The 22279-nt window shown below is 34.0% G+C and overlaps 1 protein-coding gene across 3 annotated transcripts in view; it reads right to left on the reverse strand.

The window, feature by feature from the left end:
* The window catches only part of MON2 (MON2 homolog, regulator of endosome-to-Golgi trafficking), a 123326-nt gene that overhangs the window by 49907 nt on the left and 51140 nt on the right, over positions 1-22279 (reverse strand). For all 3 annotated transcript variants that reach the window (XM_061205749.1, XM_061205748.1, XM_061205750.1), the window contains 12 exons: positions 17599-17834; positions 15288-15369; positions 13969-14153; positions 13069-13181; positions 12620-12724; positions 12183-12263; positions 12031-12104; positions 11853-11943; positions 6764-6865; positions 5489-5599; positions 3828-4003; positions 1838-2000 (listed from right to left, as the gene is read on the reverse strand). In XM_061205749.1, the coding sequence (XP_061061732.1) occupies positions 1838-2000; positions 3828-4003; positions 5489-5599; positions 6764-6865; positions 11853-11943; positions 12031-12104; positions 12183-12263; positions 12620-12724; positions 13069-13181; positions 13969-14153; positions 15288-15369; positions 17599-17834 (1519 nt within the window). The remainder of the gene's footprint in view (positions 1-1837; positions 2001-3827; positions 4004-5488; positions 5600-6763; positions 6866-11852; positions 11944-12030; positions 12105-12182; positions 12264-12619; positions 12725-13068; positions 13182-13968; positions 14154-15287; positions 15370-17598; positions 17835-22279) is intronic.

The raw sequence follows: 22279 nt of genomic DNA on the forward strand, positions 1-22279 counted from the left end.
GGGTTAATCTCCAAGATTTACAAGCAGCTCATGCAGCTCAATAACAAAAAAACAAACAACCCAATCCAAAAATGGGCAGAAGACCTAAATAGACATTTCTCCAAAGAAGATATACAGATTGCCAACAGACACATGAAAGAAGGCTCAACATCATTAATCATTAGAGAAATGCAAATCAAAACTACAATGAGGTATCATCTCACACCAGTCAGAATGGCCATCATCAAAAAATCTAGAAACAATAAATGCTGGAGAGGGTGTGGAGAAAAGGGAACACTCTTGCACTGTTGGTGGGAATGTAAATTGATACAGCCACTATGGAGAACAGTATGGAGGTTCCTTAAAAAACTAAAAATAGAACTACCATACGACCCAGCAATCCCACTACTGGGCATATACCCTGAGGAAACCATAATTCAAAAAGAGTCATGTACCAAAATGTTCATTGCAGCTCTGTTTACGATAGCCAGGACATGGAAGCAACCTAGGTGTCCATCATCGGATGAATGGATAAAGAAGATGTGGCACATATATACGATGGAATATTACTCAGCCATAAAAAGAAATGAAATGGAGGTGTTTGTAATGAGGTGGATGGAGTTAGAGTCTGTCATACAGAGTGAAGTAAGTCAGAAAGAGAAAAAGAAATACAGTATGCTAACACATATATATGGAATCTAAGGAAAAAAAAAAAAGGTCATGAAGAACCTAGTGGCAAGATGGGAATAAAGACACAGACCTACTAGAGAATGGACTTGAGGATATGGGGAGGGGGAGGGGTGAGATGTGACAGGGTGAGAGAGTGGCATGGACATATATACACTACCAAATGTAAAATAGATAGCTAGTGGGAAGCAGCCAGGGAGATCAGCTCGGTGCTTTGTGACCACCTAGAGGGGTGGGATAGGGAGGGTGGGAGGGAGGGAGATGCAAGAGGGAAGAGATATGGGAACATATGTATATGTATAACTGATTCACTTTGTTATAAAGCAGAAGCTAACACACCACTGTAAAGCAATTATACTTCAATAAAGATGTTTAAAAAAAAAAAAAAAAAGACACAGGCACCCCAATGTTCATTGCAGCACTATTTACAATAGCCAGGTCATGCAAGCAACCTAAATGCCCATCGACAGATGAATGGATAAAGAAGACGTGGTAGATGTACACAATGGAATATCACTCAGCCATAAAAAGGAACGAAATTGGGTCACTTGTTCAGACGTGGATAGACCTAGAGACTGTGATACAGAGTGAAGTAAGTCAGAAAGAGAAAAACAAATATCGTATATTAACACATATATGTGGAATCTAGAAAAAGGGTACAGATGAACCGGTTTGCAAGGCAGAAATAGAGACACAGATGTAGAGAACAAATGTGTGGACACCAAGGGGGGAAAGGGGGTAGTGGTGGTGGTGGGATGAATTGGGAGATTAGGATTGACATATATACACTAATATGTATAAAATAGATAATAAGAACCTGCTGTATAAAAAAATAAATAAAATTAAATTTAAAAAGAAATCAATTACCCTTCACAGCAGAGTCAACTGAATATTTCTCTTGTATGTACTATTATGTTTACTAAATCCTCCCATAACAAACCTTACAAAAGCCAAATTTCAGCTCAATATATCAAAATTATTCCAAATACTCTGCTTTTAAATAATTATTTCTTAAATGATATTATTTAACCCTTCATACAAGGTATTAGTTTGGTACTTAAAAGTCATTTAAATGACTCCTATAGAGTCAAAAGCATAGCATTAGCTTGGCATTCACTCTCAATTGCAAACAGTGATTTCTAGATTATATAAGGAAGGCAATGATACTTACCAATAAACCTATTGAAGTTAAACTAATATTAAGTTCTTGGTTATGAAGTCCAAAGCTACCTGCAACATCTACAACTATCTGCAGGCAAGTGCAAGGCATTGTTGGTAGAAAATCTGTCACAACCAACTGAAGACACTGGAATGCAGTTCGTATCAAGGATTCTCTGAAAATACAGAAGAAAAGAAATTTATACTCATGTATTTAACAGAAATGCAAGGAAAAATACATACCTTACAATAATCTGAAGTAAAATTTTATTTTAAAAGTCGAACAAGAAAATCTTCTCTAACATAGATCATAGAGTACTTCAACATTTACATAAATGTAAAAAAAGATATGCTTACTTAAAAATAATTAACAAATAAAAATAAAGAAAGTAGCTCACAGGAATAAGAAATAAGAGCAGTAAACTAAAAAAAAAGAAACTATGTACTAATGCCATATTATTTCTATCTTGCATCAACTAGTCAAACAAAACATAGACATTGAATGAAAAAGGGAAATTGGATACAGCTACTTTCTCACCACTGTACCCTCAATATCTAGCATGGTGCCTAGCACAGAATACACACAATTCACTCACTGAATGAAAATGAGTTCCTTATTCTTTTATATCTATACGATATTTTATTTAAAATTCTACATCTAGTCTGTAAAAGTAAAGAGTAATTTTGTATTTCAAATGATGACAATAAGAAGTATATGGTTTTGGAGAAAAATTCTGGTGGTGAAAAAAAATAATAAAAACATTAAAATAGCTAACACATTGAGCATTTACTATATCGTGTACTTTCTAAGTATTTTACATGTATTAATTAATTTCATCCTTACAACACACTCTATTTTATAACTGTTCGGATGATCTAGGCTTTGGCTGATATCTTTCCACTTTAATCATCTCGTCTTTTATAGTATATAAGGAAATTTGTTATTACAAATAAATAAGAAAAATTAATTTTCCACAGGAGTCTCAAGCATTTCAATCATGTAAAACTCCTAAACTAGTCATCAAAACAAGATGAGTCCTGCCACAGAATTACAGACAAATATATCCAAATGTTTGCTAAATCTCGCCACTGCAAGGTACTACTACTAAATTAAACAAGTCCATACATTTCCTCCAATTGTGCTCTTCCTTCTGTATTCCCTATTTAGTTAATAATACCACCACCCACTAAGCTGCCTAAGTCACAAATCTTGGAGTCATCCCTGATTCTGTTTGCTATTTCTGCCTTCACCCCAACAGTCAATCTATTAAGTAGCTCAAATCCGTCTCGTCCTATTTCTAGAGAGTGCTGCAGGATTTCCCATTTACCCCTCCATGCTACTGACATAATGAGGTATCTCAAACACATAACAAATCACATCATTCCTCTGCTTAAAATCCTAAAATTCCTCCCAAATGTACTGAGGATAAGTCCAAATAATTTATAAAGGCATATAAGGTCCTTTATAGTTTTGGCTCTGCCCCACTCCACAGGCATATACCCCTCCCACTGGAGTCCTATTCTTTTGCAGCATAACAAACAACTCTGTTACTAGGACCCTAGGCCTTGTTCCTTTTCCACAGGTTTCTACTTTCAGAGCAGGAACTATTTATCCATGTAATCAGACTAACTAGCAAGTATAGTATATGTAGAGCGGTCAAACACTAAATGCTCATTTACATCTTACCAAATTGTTTACCAAAAGGAAACTCAACCTTTGGATGTGTTTCAAAGTTTGTTAGATTGATGCATTTTTCTTATTGTTAACTAAGAACCTTGTATTCATGTATAAATGGCAAAGAAACAGCAATTTTTCCATCCTTCCAAAACAAACGTGAGCCCTAAGAATTCCCTATAGCCACTTGAAGGTAGGGTAAGAAAAACTATTCTAGATCTTAAACTTAAGCAGGAAGGGCATACATAAAAAATTAACCATCATCCCAAGATTTTAGGAGGGATTCCCTTTCCCTATCACTTTTTGGATGTTAATTTTAAACACTTACCCTTGATCATTTCTGATTGCTCCCATAACTCCAAGCACTAATGGCCATCCAGGCCCAAGACTGTCTCCCTGACTCTGCAGAATCTGCAACACACATTCTAATTGCTTGAGTCGGATATCTGGATGGTTAACACTGGACATCTCCTTTAATGGGTTCAGTAAAAGCAACTGCAGCCTCTGAAAAGGACGCAAGAAGCTAATTAGAAAGAGAAGTCCCAGAACATGGAAAGGCTCTGCTATTGCCTTTCAAGTTTAAATTCACCTCCACTCAGACTGCAATGGTAAAGAGAATTTTTTTAGTAAAATAAACATTGAAAAAGATTTCTCTAACAGTAATCATTAGGATTATTTTGGCATCTATGTCTTTTTTTTTAATAAGAGAAAATAAAAATCAATCTTCAAGATGCTACATTTCAGGATAAATAGGGAGTGATCTTATGTTAAAAGGTATTAATTATAGACCCATATATAAATGAATCTCACTAAAGGAAATATATCTATATATACCTAGCTCTATTTGGAGAGAAGAAAACAATTCCCAATTTCTAAAATTACCTTTCATTTACTCTATTAATGCATACCCCATGTATTGAAATTTAAAAGTCTCAGTACTCCTAAAAATGAACAAGTACAGTAGACAAAGATGACATAAAACCACAAAATTTTTTTACTGTTGCAAAGTGAAAAAAGCACTTTGTTCTATTCTTTTCAGCATTTGAATGCACTTGCTTCATTTTTAATTTTTTTCTCTCCAAGGATTCATTTGGTTCACTGACTGAACAAACATTTATTAAGCTCTCACCATGTGCCAGGTATTAAGCTGGATGCTGAGGATATATACACAAACAGGGCTTTCGTTACAAAAAAACTTAAATTGTAGTAGGAAAAAAATATGAAATCACTAAAATGAAAGCTCTATAAAAATGATCTTCTCTGTCCTGTTCATCATTCTATTCCCAGGCAGCTAAAATACTGCCTGGCATAGCATGCACTCAATATTATTTGTTGAGGAAATTCGTAGACTATAACTACATACAATACAGTAAGATAATAGGGCAATGGGAATGGCTATTAAATGCCTCATTCCTACTCAATCTTCAAATAATAAAACTTTGGTGTACTTTTTAGAAACTGTATAAGATATATGTGAATGATTATGGGAGTCAGGACAAAGGATTCATGACAAAAGTAAACTGTGAAAGTATAAAATAACCTTTAAAAGTATTTAAAAATAAATATCTATTTTATTGTGCTTTCCTCTTCTGCCACTTGTTTCTCCCAATGTAAGGGTAATGAGTGGGAAAAATAAAAATAGAGACAGGTAAGGACCAAAGGAAAAGAGGCTAATAAAGTATGGCCCCAAAATGAAGCCTTGGCACTTCATGAAGAGGGAAACTTCTAGACCGGGAGACCAATTCTAGGTAATTTATTAACTTAGTTCAGTGTTATTAACAAGAAAAATTTTTAATACAGATAATCCTAAAAATCTAGACATATCAACCTTCTGTAAGAGATCCATGGCCTACAAATAAAATAGAATATTAAGCAATAAGACCCACTTTTAGACTATCATCTATTTGATAAATTAAGAAAAGTTACACATGGGAGAGGATGATCTTACATTAAGTACTTTTAAAAAAGAGATAAGTTTTTTTTTTTTACCTGGTTTTGTGAAAGTGGAGGATCATGGTTAAATGTTAATCCTGCTTTAATAAGTGAAGTTAAAGCTTCTGCTCCCCATTCTCTCATTCGAGAGTTTGGATGCTGGCACACCTAAGGGTACACGTGTGGAAAAAAAATTAACATTTAATTTGTATACTTAAGCTATGCATCACACATCAGTTTGAGAAAAGAAAAATTAAAACATCACATTTTCTATTCTTTTATATTTAAAAAAATTTTTTTAATTTAAAAAAATTATATCAAATGTGCATCAATATTTAAAAAATTATATCAAATGTGCATCAATAAAGGTTGAAGAATATACGAAAATATCCAAAAGCTTACCTTCTGAATAAGAGGCAAGAGGAAGCAATAGAGAGACAGAAGATAAAAAATGAAACTAAACAAGTCACAGAAAAGAAAGGATTTCATAAAGGTAAATGATGTCATCAGAATAAACAAAAGCAGCAGATACTCAGGTTCCTAATCAGGTCTATCTTCATAATCAAACACTGAGCTAAAATTTGAAAAAACTTTTTTGCCATTTGATGAGAATACCATAATGAAGAAATCTGCATATATTCTTTAATAGCTCATAAAAGTAATCCCAATAAAATGGAGAGAAAAAAAGAAAGAAAAGACAAGCACATTTTTTTCCTATTAAGAATAATACCTTTCTCAGATTACTAAAATAATGTGAAACAATCACAGCAACCTAAACCTAAACTGCACATAAACATGTATTCCATAGAAGCAGCTGTTATTAAGAAGCAGCTAATTCTTCAGATTCACCCCAGTCTGAATACAAGAGAATAGAAATCTAAATAAAATTCCCTGGCACTATCTATAATTAGTGATACCAAATAGATTTTTTTTCCTTTGTAGAAGAGCTACCTCATAATCACAGGAAAGGCTGTAAAGGAGCAGTGTTTAGCACGAAGTCTCAGTGTTAATTGCCTTTAAGTTTCAGAACTAGCTGAAGGTGAGGGGATCAAAAGATTATATAATAAAAGAAAGGGGTCCCAAGCTATCAGCTGAAGGAGACTTCAGAGATTTCATTAATATATCACCCATTTTCAGCCAAAAAAGTCAACCTATTCCTTCACCAAAACGATTACTATAAAACTTTAGTCCCTGATAAAATATACAGACAGAAGTACAAGGAAAAAAATGTTAATGCTGATTTTTCTTATGGTTATCCACAATTATTAATTCACTGTGTATGTCTTTATCCTAAACAAAAAGTAAATATAATAATTAAGAAAAAGAGGTTACCTCAAGTAGATGGCCAGTTAGAGGTCTCCATAGAATTTCTATTCGGTGCATGTTAACTAGACCAGTTTCTAACAATTTGGCAACAGCAAAAAGAGATGGTTCCTAGAGAGAAAACATAATACATTTTTATATTATAAGGAGAATTTGAGTATTTCACTTGTAAATGAAACTGAGAATACTGTGAAGAGCATGACTATAATTAATATATGATTAATTAGCAGTAAATAGAACAAAACCTCAGTTATCGTAAGACAAGCCTTTCTGCCCACCCTCAAGTAACTAGAATAGCTCCTAATTGGAAAATTTGGTTGGGAAGAGAATGCTTTAGTGGGGAAAGAGTGAAGATTCAAAAATTATACCAGACACACGGAATGGCTAGTCTTCTGACCAGAAGGAAAGAATTTGCCTATGGACTGAATTGTGACCCCCACCCCGCAAACTTCATATGCTGTAACTCTAACCCCCAGTCTGATGGTATATGGAGATAGGGTCTATATAGAGGTAATTCAGGTTAAATGAAATCATAAGGGTGGGGCCCCAACACGATAAGATTAATGTCCTTATAAGAAGAAACACCAAAGAGCTTGTGAGCTCAGGCACACTCCTTTTCCCTCTTCTTCCCCCTTTTCCCTCTCCCTTTCCCTCTCTCCCTGCCATGTGAGGACACAGTGAGAAGGCAGCCATCTTTCAATCCAGGAAGAGCATCCACACCAGAACTGATCATGCTGGCAACCTGATTTTGGACTTCCAGCTTCCAGAACTATGAGAAAATTAATTTCTATAGTTTAAGTTATCCAGTCTACAGTATTTTGTTACGGCAGGCTAAGCTGACTGATATATATTCTTATTAGTGAAGTCTTCAAATGCTCAGGGTCTATGTGTTAATATCAGGAAATATGAAAAAAAAAAACAAAAAACAGAAAGGAGGCAACAGAGATCAGGGGAAAGAAGCATGACGTCAAGAAGAGGCAGAGATAAGCGTTGTCAGTTTAGACACTAACAGAAAAGTTGCAGACAGAAGACAAACCCCGTTCCTCAGTCGCTGGCATTTCAACAACAGAAAGGGAGTCAGTGTACCTCATAAATGGCTAAATTAGAGTACCTGGTCCATTGTTATAAGAACAGTTTCAGTAAAAAGATCAAAGGGCAACTATCTCTAACCCAATATTAATAGAGGTAGTAAAATATACTTAAATGCAAACTAAGCTGACTAAAACCATGAGAATTTTTTGATGAGTGGCTGTGGTACTTCAAAAGGAGACAATGCATTAGAAAAAACAAAAGGCAACTGAAATTTTAAAAGCAAATTAAGAGGATAATAGTTTTACAATTTTTAAGGAAAAAGATTTCGTAATTATTCTATACTCAACGTTTTTACAGGGCTGATAAAAATCTCTTATGGAAATGAGTGATATTATCTTTCTTTCCTAGTAAAAGCCGTTGAACCAAGTACCCTGGGGTCTAAGACAAATATAGTCAGGTTGACCCTTCCTGCATGTGCTAATGCTGTAGGTACCCTAAAAATTTTTGTGGTAGAAAAATTCATTCTAGAGACAATATGATACAGTAGTTAAGGCTGATGTCTATGAACTTGTAACATGTCAGTACTACCACTTAATAGCTATGTAACCTTGAGTAATTTTTTTAATTGAGGTATAACTGATTTATGATATTAGTTTCAGGTATACAACATAGTGATTCAAAATTTTTATAGATTATATTCCATTTATAGTTACTACAAAATATTGGCTATATTCCCTGTGCCATACAATATAACCTTGTTGCTTATTTATTTTATACATAACAGTTTGTACCTCTTAATTCCCTTACCCTATTTGCCCCTTCCTCCTTTCCTCTCCTCACTGGTAACTACTAGTTTGCTTTTTTTTTTATTATATTCACTAGTTTTGGGGGGGGGGTTGTTTTGTTTTGTGTTTTTTTTTTATTCCACATATAGGTGATAACATACAGTATTTGTCTTTCTCTGTCTGACATATTTCACTAAGCATAATACCTTCCAGGTCCATCCATGTTGTTGCAAATGGCAAAATTTCATGCTTTTTTAAGGCTACTAATTTTTTTTAATCTATGAAATGGAGATAATAATATACAGAAATGACCTCACGTTAGAAAGTGCCTGGCACATAATAAGTCCTCATAAATGTTGCCTAGTATTACCTCCTCCTTTTCCTCCTTCTTCTTATTCTAATGAGGATACACAGAGGAAACACGTAGCATTTAAAAGAATGTATATGTCCAGACCTCATACCCAAAGATTCTTATATTCATGAAGCCTAGAAAGTGGCCCTGACTTGTGCATTTTTTAAAAATGCCATACCTGACTTTGATGCACACAAAACTTAGAGCCACAAGTGAAGCGGTTAAGAATGGAGCTCTGGGGCTTCCCTGGTGGCACAGTGGTTAAGAATCCGCCTGCCAATGCAGGGGACACGGGTTCGAGCCCTGGTCCGGGAAGATCCCACATGCCGCCGAGCAACTAAGCCCGTGCACCACAACTACTGAGCCTGCACTCTAGAGCCTGCGAGCCACAACTACTGAGCCTGTGCACAACAACTACTGAGGCCCGCGTGCCTAGAGCCCGTGCTCCACAACAAGAGAAGCCATCGCAGTGAGAAGCCTGCTCACCGCAACGAAGAGTAGGCCCCGCTCTCCGCAACTAGAGAAAAAGCCTGCGTGCAGCAACGAAGTCCCAATGCAGCCAAAAATAAAATAAAGAAAATAAATAAATTAAAAAAAAAAAAAAAAAAAAAGAATGGAGCTCTGGAATGAGACATATGTGGGTTCAAATCCAAGCTCTACCAATTACTAAATAGGTGACCCCAGGCAGGTTATTTAAGCTAGTTTTATATTTCATCTGTAAAAAGGGGTTACTACTACTGAACCTGACAGAGTTGTCTTAAATGATTAAATAAAAATACGTTAGTACCTGACATACAGTAAACAAAGAATAATAGCTCTTTTATTATTTTTGTTGTTGTTATACTGAGTTTGGTAATATGCCTGCACAAGTATCATCAATATTGCCCCCTTCTACGAAAGAATTTGCAAGCTTTACCATCAGCTACCTCCTCAACACATTAGCACAAATTCCTGAAATGAGGACCAAAAATGAGATGACTGGTCACTTTAAAGCCACACCTAAAGGACAATGATATATACATTTTAATTCCTAAGCTATTTAATTCACTCAGAACAGCTGACATTGATAAACTTTAAAAAAAAGTAAAAAAATACAAATGTTTCTACTTATTTTAACATCTGAACATTTATAAATTTTTATAGAAAGCACAAGTGAATAATAAACTGTTTTACACCTCCATAAAAATAATTTTTATAAAGTTCATACTTGAATACTTCTAAAAACTTTTATTTCCATTCCTTATTCACCACATTACTTTACAAAATTAAATCCTAAAATGGAGAGATGTGACCCCATTCTCAGGGAAGTCATCTCTATTCCAGTGTATCCATTTTCTCAACATCTGTTCCCCCCAAGCCTCCCTGAAATATCACATCTACTCCTACAACTCTATTGAAATTATACTCCTCAACGTGAACAATAAACTAATAATACTCAAATCTATTTTTTTCTCAATCCTCATTGATCCCGACTTCATGTAACATTTTGCTCTTCTGACTTCCATGAACCTGCCCTTTCATACATATATATCTCCTACCGTTCCTTCAATATTCAGCTCCAATCACAAATTAATCTTGATTAGTTTTAATTCATTTTAGTAAAAATATGTACTAAAAAATCTTATGTAACAAGTCAATAAGGATTCAGAAAATAGGTCTCATATCACTTAATATCTATACCATTTATTTAGACTCTCTTACCACCTTAACTGCCACTTATCCATGGGCCAAGTGGTTTACATGCTCTTTTAAAGTAGAAATCTTACATTTCCTTTATATTTTCTAGCAGAGTGTCATGTACATAGTAAACATACTGTACTTGAGTGAATACATAAATTCTCAAGCCATTACCATATAAACTTGCTCAGATTTCATTAAGGTACTCTATTAAAAATATTATACTTTTGTGTTAAGAATTAATCTTAAGGATGTAGGATTACTGAAGGTATCAAGAATTTGATTACTTCACTGTATTTCATATTATCCTTGCCTTGATTTGGAGTAAACTATAATATATATTTTCAAATACCTGCACGTTTATGTAATTCTCTACGTGCTTTAATATACAAAACTTTGCCCTAATAAGATCTTATTGGCTAATCTTTAAATGAATTACATGAGCCAAGATGACAAGCCACAGTACCCAGAATTATAATTAAGGACTAGGCAGACAACATAATTTTGGATCCTACAGTTGGATATTAAATAAACCATAAGCTGCATTCTCTGCTTTTCTAATTATTTTCTGGGTGTCTTCATTTATTTGTAAATGGTCCAAGTACTATATTTATTCATTTTAAAATGTAGAAAGCATTTTATTTTAAATAATTTCTAAGGTATAAATAAACCCAAATATTCCCATGCTTTTCCAAGTTTAACAGAAAATGATATTTTGAGTATACAAAGAAATGTTCTCAAAAGTACTGTTCTATTCATTTAGTCAACAAACAAAGCAAAAATTTAATTTTCAAGGTAGGGAGAATCATTACCTTCAGAAAGAAATGATTAGCACCTTATTTTCCAACCCAACGAAGGCAAGAGAAACTGAGACATATATTCCTTGATTTAAAACTTGTACTGCCCCAATCATAAGTTGTAGTCATGAGGATTACTGTGACATTTTGTGGAACACATTTATAAATGTGGTATTGAATTATTCTTTATAGAAATATTTTTAAAAATATTCAGTACATGAGAGAAATGGACACAATTTAAAATCATAATACATACTGGCACATACCATAAGCCAAAAAATGTCCTCTTTACTCTCCCTTCAACAAATAACAACCATAAATATAAAAACCCAACAGAGCAGGGCTAGCCTACAAGGTATTAGTCCCACTTGTAAAATGCTAAGATCATAATGAATATACACCTTATTAAACAAAATAATATACCATATTTAACAAAGAAAGGTAGAATATCACACCTTATTATTTCCATAGGCCATATCCATTGCTTCTAGGGATAAGGAACAAAGTGCATTTATTAAATGATGCAATGATACGTCATCAAGATACCTAAAAAAAAAAATGAAGGAATAAGACATTCTGATATAAAATATACAGCTAACAATGTTTGTATCAATTAAAAAAACTGACTCTTACTGTGAGCTTTCAAACAATCTTGAAAGTATGTTGGAAATCACTGGCAAGTCTGTCATCACTGCTGTTGTTAGAACCTAAGAGAAGAATAAAATTAAATGTAACATATAAACATTTTGCGAAGTACTAATTGAGTAAGAATGACTAGAGCTTACTGTACTGGGTCCTTCTACAGCTCTCCCAGGTTTCAAGGCACCACCACTACTAGGCTTTAATCCCAGAATCCATACTAGATGCTGTAAAAAAAAAAAAAAAAAAATCAAAACAAAGAAATTTATAAACCTACAAAAATTCCAGTAACTAAAACTAAGATCAGTAGTAGGTATCTAATAACTAAATATAAATTAGTAATTAATATTCATACAAAAGACTTATTACACCAAGCATAGGCAGTAGAACAGGCCATTATAAGAAACATCCCATTGCTTTGTACACTATGAACCATGTCTTTTTTCTTTTTCTGACTTCTCCTTTTTCATACGTACTGTCTATTCAGGCCTGCCAAAAGCACTGATAGGCACTGGTGAGTTTAACTGTTAGCATTTAGATATTAAAAACAACATTGGCCTCTGACCCAGAGGCTACAACATACCTGTAGAGTTGCCAAGACAAGTTGCCATGATGTTCCAAGAACAGCCCCATGGCAGTGTGCCAAGTTAAGTAAAGTCCTCATACACTGGATATTTTTGGAAGTTAGCTATATGAAAAAAGGATATATTTGCAAGAACTGTTATGCATTCTTGAAAATTATAAGCTTATAAAGAAGTACTAACGTATTCAAATTTTTTTACTAAAAAACAAAAATATTAAGAAAATAGGCTTGGATGGTTTTGTACAGAACAAATTCATTTGCTTAAAAGTTGTGTTATCATAGTTGGTTATAATAATGTCACTCCATATTTACCTAGTTTTTCTAAAAGTATCATTCAGATAAAGGTAAGTATAATGGTGAATTTTGAGAAACATAAAAAAAGGTACGAAAGATTTCCTTGATAGTCAATTGGTATTAATTGGTTACCAAGAAAAGAAAAAGTACTTTACCATTACTGTCCCTTGAGGCTGGACTGCTAGCGGTTGACCCACTGCCACAACTTGCTGGTGAGATTCACTTGATGGACTGATCATCAAAACACTTTGGCCCTGAATGGAATATGCTAGAACACAAAGGAAAACCTAAATAATTAAAATATACTTTTCATGTTGTACTCAAAGTAATGTTATATTTTAAAACATTAATTTGATTAAAATAAGTTCAACTATGACATTTATTTAGTTACCTATTATCTGTATGCAAACATTTTGAAAACTCAGGAGGTGCAAAAACAAAGACAAGTTAGGCAAATATTAAGTAATTTTATATATAACTTTAACAAATTATAAAACTTTGGTAGATTGCTTCACAAGCAAAATAGAATTTAGGACACTTACTATTTTAAACATGTATTCCCAGTAAACTTTTCTACTTAAAGTTAGAAGAGAGACCAATACTCACATTTTCAGTTTGAAAACTGAGCATCACACCGAAATTTATTTATATGACATGTAACATGTAACAAAGTAATCAACAAGAAAAAAAAATTTTTTGAATGTCAACTTAATCTAAGTGGTGGCAAACATTACTGTTCTACTAGTTCCATTAAAAACAAAACAAACTAACCACTCCCATTTCAATAGCATGCTAGAGTTTACAAAGGACTTCTAGATTTATCTTCTTTTATCCTCACAATCATTGTTTAAAATTGGTATTATTCTGCCCTACTCCCACCTTCATTGTTTTAAAAAGATGGAAGAAATTGAGGCTCAGGGACATTAACTTCCCACAGAGGTCAGAGACTCAGTGAGTGGAAAAGCAGAGGCTTGAACTCAGAATTTATATTTTCTCTTCCCTATGCCATGTCACCCCACTAGATGAAGAGAACTCTGAGGAAGCTGAAATCTTACATTTGTTGGAAAGTGTGGCTGCAGTGGTGGTATTCAATACAGTAAGAGCATAATGCGGAGGCAGGGAACCTTTGCATATTGCAGTTATAAAGGCATCTCTTGAAGTTACAAGGCCCAGTCTTCCACAAAGAGCAGCCATAGTCAGTTCAGCTTTTAAAATATTCTCAGTGGCAGCTTCATCTGTGCTGAAAAGAAAAAGTATTTTATTTAGTATGATTAATTTATTTTAAATTATGCTGCCAAACATGATGTGGAATTAGGCAGTCAGTAAAGTTTTAGGAAAATCTATTTAAAACGTTGTCAAAATCAGTCTACTTAAGAAGAACGTTTAACTAATAAACCTCTGAAAATTTGAACCGGTTAAAAGCAATTTATGACACATATATTCATTAATGAAGAAAATGGTCAAGAACTCAAAGACATAACTTAAAAATATCAAGCATTTTAAAATCAGTAAATTCTATAATTCTGAAGAAAAACATCAAAAAAAATTGAATAATATAATCATCATCATTGTAAAAGTAGTAGTAAAGCTTAAAATGAAAAAGGCATTCTGTAGATAAAGAAGATGTGGCACATATATACAATGGACTATTACTCACCCATAAAAAGAAACAAAATTGAGTTATTTGTAGTGAGGTGGATGGACCTAGAGTCTGTCATACAGAGTGAAGTAAGTCAGAAAGAGAAAAACAAATACCGTATGCTAACACATATATATGGAATCTAAAAAAAAAAAAAAAGATTCTGATGAATCTAGGGGCAGGACAGGAATAAAGACGCAGATGTAGAGAATGGACTTGAGGACACGGGGAGGGGGAAGGGTAAGCTGGGACGAAGTGAGAGAGTAGCACTGACATATATACACTACCAAATGTAAAATAGATAGCTAGTGGGAAGCAGCCACATAGCATAGCACAGGGAGATCAACTCGGTGCTTTGTGTCCACCTAGAGGGGTGGGATGGGGGGGGAGGGAGACGCAAGAGGGAGGAGATATGGGGATATATGTATATTGATTCACTTTGTTATACAGCAGAAACTAACACACCATTGTAAAACGATTATACTCCAATAAAGATGTTAAAAAAAAAAAAAAGAAAAGAAAAAGGCATTCTGTTATTTTAGGATTGTATTTTCCATTATAACATGTGACAATAGGATGGGGGAGGAGGATGGCAGAAAAATAATAACATTCCACGAACATAAAAACTAATATTAGGAAATAATTCTCAGGATAAATTTAAGGAAACCATTTCAATGGTTTGTTGTTTTCTTTTTAACTGCCACATGCAATATAAAACTTACAAAGACTTAATACCTGGCATCAAGAAGGAGTGAGAGTGCAGCAAGCAGACCACACCAGCAGGCATTCACCATTTCTTCCCAAACAGCTCTACTAACTTAAAGGAAAAACATACAATATTTAATGATAATTATAGATGTCACAGCACTTGACAATATGTCAAACTCTATAATCCCCCTTATCACTTGGTAATATAGCAAATATTCCAAAAACAACTCAATTATTAAATACTAAAGCTGTAACATTTAATATATATCTGAATAAATGAAAATTTTAAAACCATACCATAGTTTCAGAATTCAAGAAGTCTTTTTTTTTTTTGGTTGTGCCGTGTGGCTTGTGGGATCTTAGTTCCCCCACCAGGGATGGAACCTGGTCCCTCAGCAGTGAGAGCACAGAGTCCTAAACACTGGACCGCCAGGGAATTCCCAAGAAGTTTTAAAACTGAGTTGTTTTAACATATCAATGATAAGATCTTTCTTACAAAAGTGATCGTCAAAATATATATATATATTTATATATATAATATCAGTTCCTATTCCCTTCCATTTCATTGGGCCAAACTTCCGGCCTGTGTGACCAGCTGGCAGTGAGACACTGTGATAAGCAGGCTCAGCCACGAGACTGGTTACATACACTGTAAATCGTGCAAATAAGTAAATACACAGAGTGAAATAGGATCAAGTTTCTCACTGTTGGAGAAGGAAATTACAAATATGGAAAGTTAAAAGTAAACCCTGTGGTATTAAACTGGAATTGAAAAAATTGGTGTGACCTCATGGTATTTAGTATAGAGAGATATATGTTTTTATTTTTATTTATTTATTTTTTAAAGATCTTTTTAAAAATTTATTTATTTATTTATTTATTTATGGTTGTGTGGGGCCTTCATGGCCGCGCGCGGACTTTCTCTAGTTGCGGCGAGCGGGGGCTACACTTCGTTGCGGTACACGGGCTTCTCATTGTGGTGGCGTCTCCTGTTGCGGAGCACGGGCTCTAGGCGCTCAGGCTTCAGTAGTTGTGGCTTGCAGGCTCTAGAGCGCAGGCTTAGTAGTTGTGGCTTGCAGGCTCTAGAGCGCAGGCTTAGTAGTTGTGGCGCACGGGCTTAACTGCTCCGCAGTATGTGGGATCTTCCCAGACCAGGGTTCGAATGTGTCCCCTGCATTGGCAGGTAGATTCTTAACCACTGCACCACCAGGGAAGTCCCAAGATACATATTTTTAAAATGTAGATAGATGTGTGCTCATGTATGTGTGTATTTCTATTCAAGTACCAAGAAGTATACCTAATGCCCATGTGTTAGTTTCTAAATACTATTCTCCACTAAAAGGAACTAGGGCTCCTTGGAAAAATAACTGACTCCTAGGTTAGGCAAGAAAAATCCAAGATCATCTTAGAACATTCTGCTGTATCAGACAGTAAGGTAGTGCTCAGAAAATGACAAAAGGACATGGGATGATAAAAGGACACAGGGGCCAGCTTGAAAGGGCTCCCAAATGGCCATGTCAGGGATAATGAGCGTCAAACCAAATAATGATAATCAAAGATTGTAACTCTTTGAATAAAATAGGAAGCCGAGAGTCTACACTAATACAAATAAATAAATGAAACAAAATAAATGAGGAAGAAGGGAAAGCTCTCTTTTACAGGTGTCTCAAAGTATTTCTCCAGAAAAAGTTAATAATTAACTTTATACTGAAGAAACAAGGCACACATCATACTAACCAAATGATAAAGGTTAACATCACCAGTGTATAGCACTGCAACATTTCTGTGGTAGCTCTGCCAAAAATGAATATATTGAATCTAATTATGAGGGAACAAAAACAAACCCAAGTTGACTGGGCTGTTCTCTTCAAAAATGTCAAGGTCATATAAAACATGGAAAAATTAAGGAATTGTTCCAGACTGAAGGAGACTATAGAGACATGCAACTGAATTCAACATGTAATCCTAGACCATAAAGGACATCACTGAGGCAAATGGCAAAATTTGAAGGACATTTGGGATTCGATGACATATTGAATTGATGCTAAATTTCTGATGGTGACTATACTGTGGTTAAGTAGGAAACTGTCCTTATTTTTAGAAAATACACTTTAAAGTACTAAGGGGTAATGGGCATCATGTCTGCAACTTATTCTCAAACAGTTCAGAAAAAAAGTATAGTGACATGTATATAGAGAGAATGATAACGCAAATATGGTAGTTAACAATTGGAATATCATGGTGAAGGATATATGGAAACCATTATTTTTGCAATTTCCCTGTAAATTTAAAATTATTTCAAAATAAAAATTAAAAATACAGAATCATAATAATATACCTATTGCTTTATCCATTTGGTCTGATGTTGACTGTAATTCTTGCTGTTCTGATGACTGTGTTGGTGAAGAAACTGCTTCAGTGGTAGTAGTCTGACATTCTGTTTCAACCTCTCCTAACTCTCCTTCAATCATACTAGTGATTCCACGTACAAGGTCTAGCAAACAATGGAATGCCACGGACATAGCATAACCTTCTGGTATAGTCGGGGGCTCAACTTTGTCCAACATCTCTAGGCTGAAATTATGAAAAAATCAGATGCTTAATGAGAAGCCACTATGATGAAAATATATACAACTATTTTCATAATCTATAGACTACAGAAATTAAGATTAACAGAATAGCAAAAGTAAATGGTCACTACTGGGTTTCTTTCCTTTGGAGGACAGATCCCTTCATGGTATTCTAAGAAACTGATTAGAAAAATTAAGGCCTGACCAGTATGATAACTGATTATTTTAATAATTCACTTTTTGCTTCTCCCCCAAGTTGTGTCAGTATTTTCATTAATTGTTGACATTAGAAAAAATACTTACATACAAAATAGAAAAAGACAGATTACAACCCATCTCAAACTCTGACTTAGCTGCTTTTAAAATAAGCTGCTATATAAAATCGGTAAACAACAAGGACCTACTATATAGCACAGGGAACTATACTCAATATCCTGTAATAACCTGTAATGGAAAAGAATCTGAAAAAGAGTATCTATAAATATTTATGTATAACTGAAATCACTTTGCTGTACACTTGAAACTAACACAATATTGTAAATTAACTATAATTTTAAAAAGGTAATAAATAAATAAAATAAGATGTTATAAAATCAAATCAATCCTATAAAGAGGAAAAGAAGCTTTCATACTAGGGAAAATTATTACTGTGAGATATCCAGCTCATCTGTCATCCTATAATCTCAGATACAATCAGCCAACTGGGTAAGATAATACCTAAAGCATCAGTGTGTCACGTTCAAATTTTAGAGCAAGTTATACTCCATGATTAGGACATAGCTTTCAGACGGAAAGACAACAAACCTTTTGTTTTAAGTCATGACAAACAGGTTTTAAATTCCTTAAAATGGAAATCTGTCAAGATAATTCAATGGAGAAAGAATAATTCAATGGGGAAAAAACTAATGGATATTCACATGTAAAAGAGTGATACTGGAGCCTTACCTCATACCATATACAAAAATTAACTCAAAATGAATCAATGACCTAAATGTAAGATCTAAAACTAAAAACTCTTAGAAGAAAACATGGGCAAAAATCTTTATGACCTCAAATTATGAAATGGTTTGTTAGGCATGATATCAAAATGCATAAGCGACCAAAGGAAAAACAGATAAACTGAATTCATCAAAATTAAAAATGATCGTGCTTCAAAGGACACTATCAAGAAAATGAAAAGACAATCCACAGAATGCAAGAAAATTTTTGCAAATCATATATCTGATAAGGGACTAGATCTTGAATATGTAAGAACTTTCACAACTCAATAATAATAATAAAAAAAACCCAATTAAAAAGGAGCAAAGGATTTCAATAGATATTTCTCCCGAGATGATACATAAATGGCCAATAAGCACATTAATGAGATGCTCAATGTCACTGGTCATTAGAGAAATACAAATTTGAAACACAGTAATATACCACTTACCCACTAGGATGGCTATAATCAAAAGACAGTAACAAGTATTGCTAAGGATGTGGTGAAACTTAAACCCTCACACATTGTTGGTGAAAATGTAAAATGGTGTGGTCGTTTGGGAAAACAGCTTGGCAGTTCATCAGAAAGTAAAACGTAGAGTAACTATATGGCCCAGCAATTCCACTCCTAGGTATACATCCAGTAGAAATGAAAACATCTATGCAAAAACTTGCAGGCAAATGCTCATAGCAGCATTATTCATAGCCAAAAAGTGGAAACAACCCAAATGCCCATCAACTGACAATGAGATAAACAAAATGTGGTATTACCATATGGTGGAATATTATTCAGCCACAAACAGAAAGTACTGGTACAACCTGCAACACAGATGAACCTTCAAAACACTATGCTGAATAAAAGAAGCCTGACACACAAGAATATTTATTGTATGATTCCATTCATATGAAATATCCAGAATAAGCAAATCAACAGAGAAAGTAGATTAGTAGTTGCTAAGGGGTAGGGAAAGGGAGATTGGAGAATGACTGCTTATGGATATGGCTTTTTTTTTTTCTGGGGTGACGAAAAAGTTCTGAAATTAGATGGTGCTTATGGTTGCCTAACGTCTGAATATAATAAAACCATGAACTGTACATTGTAAAAGGGCAAATTTTATCCTATGTTACTTATATCTCAAAAACAAAATTGAAATCACTAAAGATCATAATAAGAAAAGCTAATAAAAGTAATTTCCAAACTCAAATTCTAGAAGTCTCCTAATCATAATCAATATAAGGTAGGAAATTTATAAAGATGTAAAACTCAGAATAAACAATAAAAACACCTATGTATACCTATCATTTATTGAGCAATTTACTCTCAGCCTGGGACACTAAGGGTTTTTTTTTTAATGTACCTCATTTAACTCCTCACAAAAACCCTAAGAGATACAGATGATGAAACTGTGAACTATGGTGACAGTTATGAGTCAGCAGTTTTTAACCCAAGTCCGACTCTAAAGCCTATCAATTTAACCCTTATGGGCCAACTCTCAGTATTTCTAAAATTTAGGTAATCAATACAAACATATTTATATTACTGATCAAGATATTTAAGCTCAAATGGGGAAGTGAAGTTTATGGGTTTAATCTTTGCCAGGCCAATGAGCCTTAAAGAGCCACATATTAAACCAATCAGTGCCAAGCATCTTGTTAGACAAATCTCTGTTCTCAAAGAATATATCGTCTATTGGGAAAATGCATCTAAAACAGATAAAATACTCCTAAACATCACAAACTCTAATTCCCAAATTCTGTGGTACAGACTGTAAGCACTAGAATAGTTAAGAGAAAAAGGTAATTTATACCACAAACCTAAACAAACCCACACTTTCTTAACTGTTTCAGTGCTGCTTTATTATAATTACTACACAAACTCCACTTTTAGATTAAAGGTAACCCATTTATTTAAATATTTTAAAATTAAGGTCAAGTTGAAAAAACTGTCACAAGCCCAACTTTGAAGGGAGCCATAGTATAATAAATCTGAAAGAATATATTGTCATCAATTATGTCAAAACTACTTGTCTATATGTCACTTAAGTTTTCAAATTATTACACACTTAAGAAGTCAAAAAAGAATTGTATACACAATTAAGATTTATATGTATGTCTTCAAAGAAAACAGTGAAAATCATTTTATACTAAAACTCACAATGAATGAATAAAAGATACCAATTCAACAGGTAAGTCCCAATGTGAACATACTAACCCATTTACAAAAGAAACCCAATATTTTCTGTCTATTTATGATTTCAGAAGTGAGTAATGTCAGTATCTATAGCACTGAAAAAAAGAAAAGAAAATCCATTTATATGTTCCTTTAGAGATTTAGTCCTAACCTTGTATTAAAGATAAGAAAATTAAGATCAAGTGAAATAAAGTGCCCTACTCAAAATCATAGAATTTAGTAGCAGAACTAGTTAAAACCCAAGTCTCTTAATTGATGAGGATTAAATAATCAATAAACAACTTGGTAGAGACTTCTATTAATAAAAAAAAGCAATTCTGCAACTTGGCCAAGTATTTACTCTCTTGTTATTTGCTCTTATTTTTCTTCCTCAATCATATATCTTCACTCTTTCCTTTTAATTATGTCTTTGCACAAGCAAAAGCTGAGAGAATTCAGCACCGCCAAACCAGCTTTACAACAAATGCTAAAGGAACTTCTCTAGGCAGGAAACACAAGAGAAGGAAAAGACCTACAATAACAAACCCAAAACAATTAAGAAAACGGTAATAGGAACATACATATCGATAACTACCTTAAATGTAAATGGATTAAAAGCTCTAACCAAAAGACACAGACTGGCTGAATGGATACAAAAACAAGACCCATATATATGCTGTCTACAAGAGACCCACTTCAGACCTAGGGACACATACAGACTGAAAGTGAGGGGATGGAAAAAGATATTCCATGCAAATGGAAATCAAAAGAAAGTTGGAGTAGCAATTCTCGTATCAGACAAAATAGATTTTAAGATAAAGACTATTACATGAGACAAAGAAGGACACTACAAAATGATCAAGGGATCAATCCAAGAAGAAGATATAACAATTGTAAATATTTATGCACCCAACATAGGAGCACCTCAATACATAAGGCAAATGCTAACAGCCATAAAAGAGGAAATCAACAGTAACACAATCATAGTAGGGGACTTTAACACCTCACTTTCACAAATGGACAGATCATCCAAAATGAAAATAAATAAGGAAACACAAGCTTTAAATGACACACTAAACAAGATGGACTTGATTGATATTTATACAACATTCCATCCAAAAACAGCAGATTACACTTTCTTCTCAAGTGCTCATGGAACATTCCCCAGGATAGATCCTATCTTGGGTCGCAAATCAAGCCTTGGTAAATTTAAGAAAACTGAAATCATATCAAGTATCTTTTCTGACCACAACGCTATGAGACTAGATATCAATTACAGGAAAAAACCTGTAAAAAAAGCA

The sequence above is a fragment of the Eubalaena glacialis genome, chromosome 11 (genome assembly GCF_028564815.1).
Source record: "Eubalaena glacialis isolate mEubGla1 chromosome 11, mEubGla1.1.hap2.+ XY, whole genome shotgun sequence".
NCBI lineage: Eukaryota > Metazoa > Chordata > Mammalia > Artiodactyla > Balaenidae > Eubalaena > Eubalaena glacialis.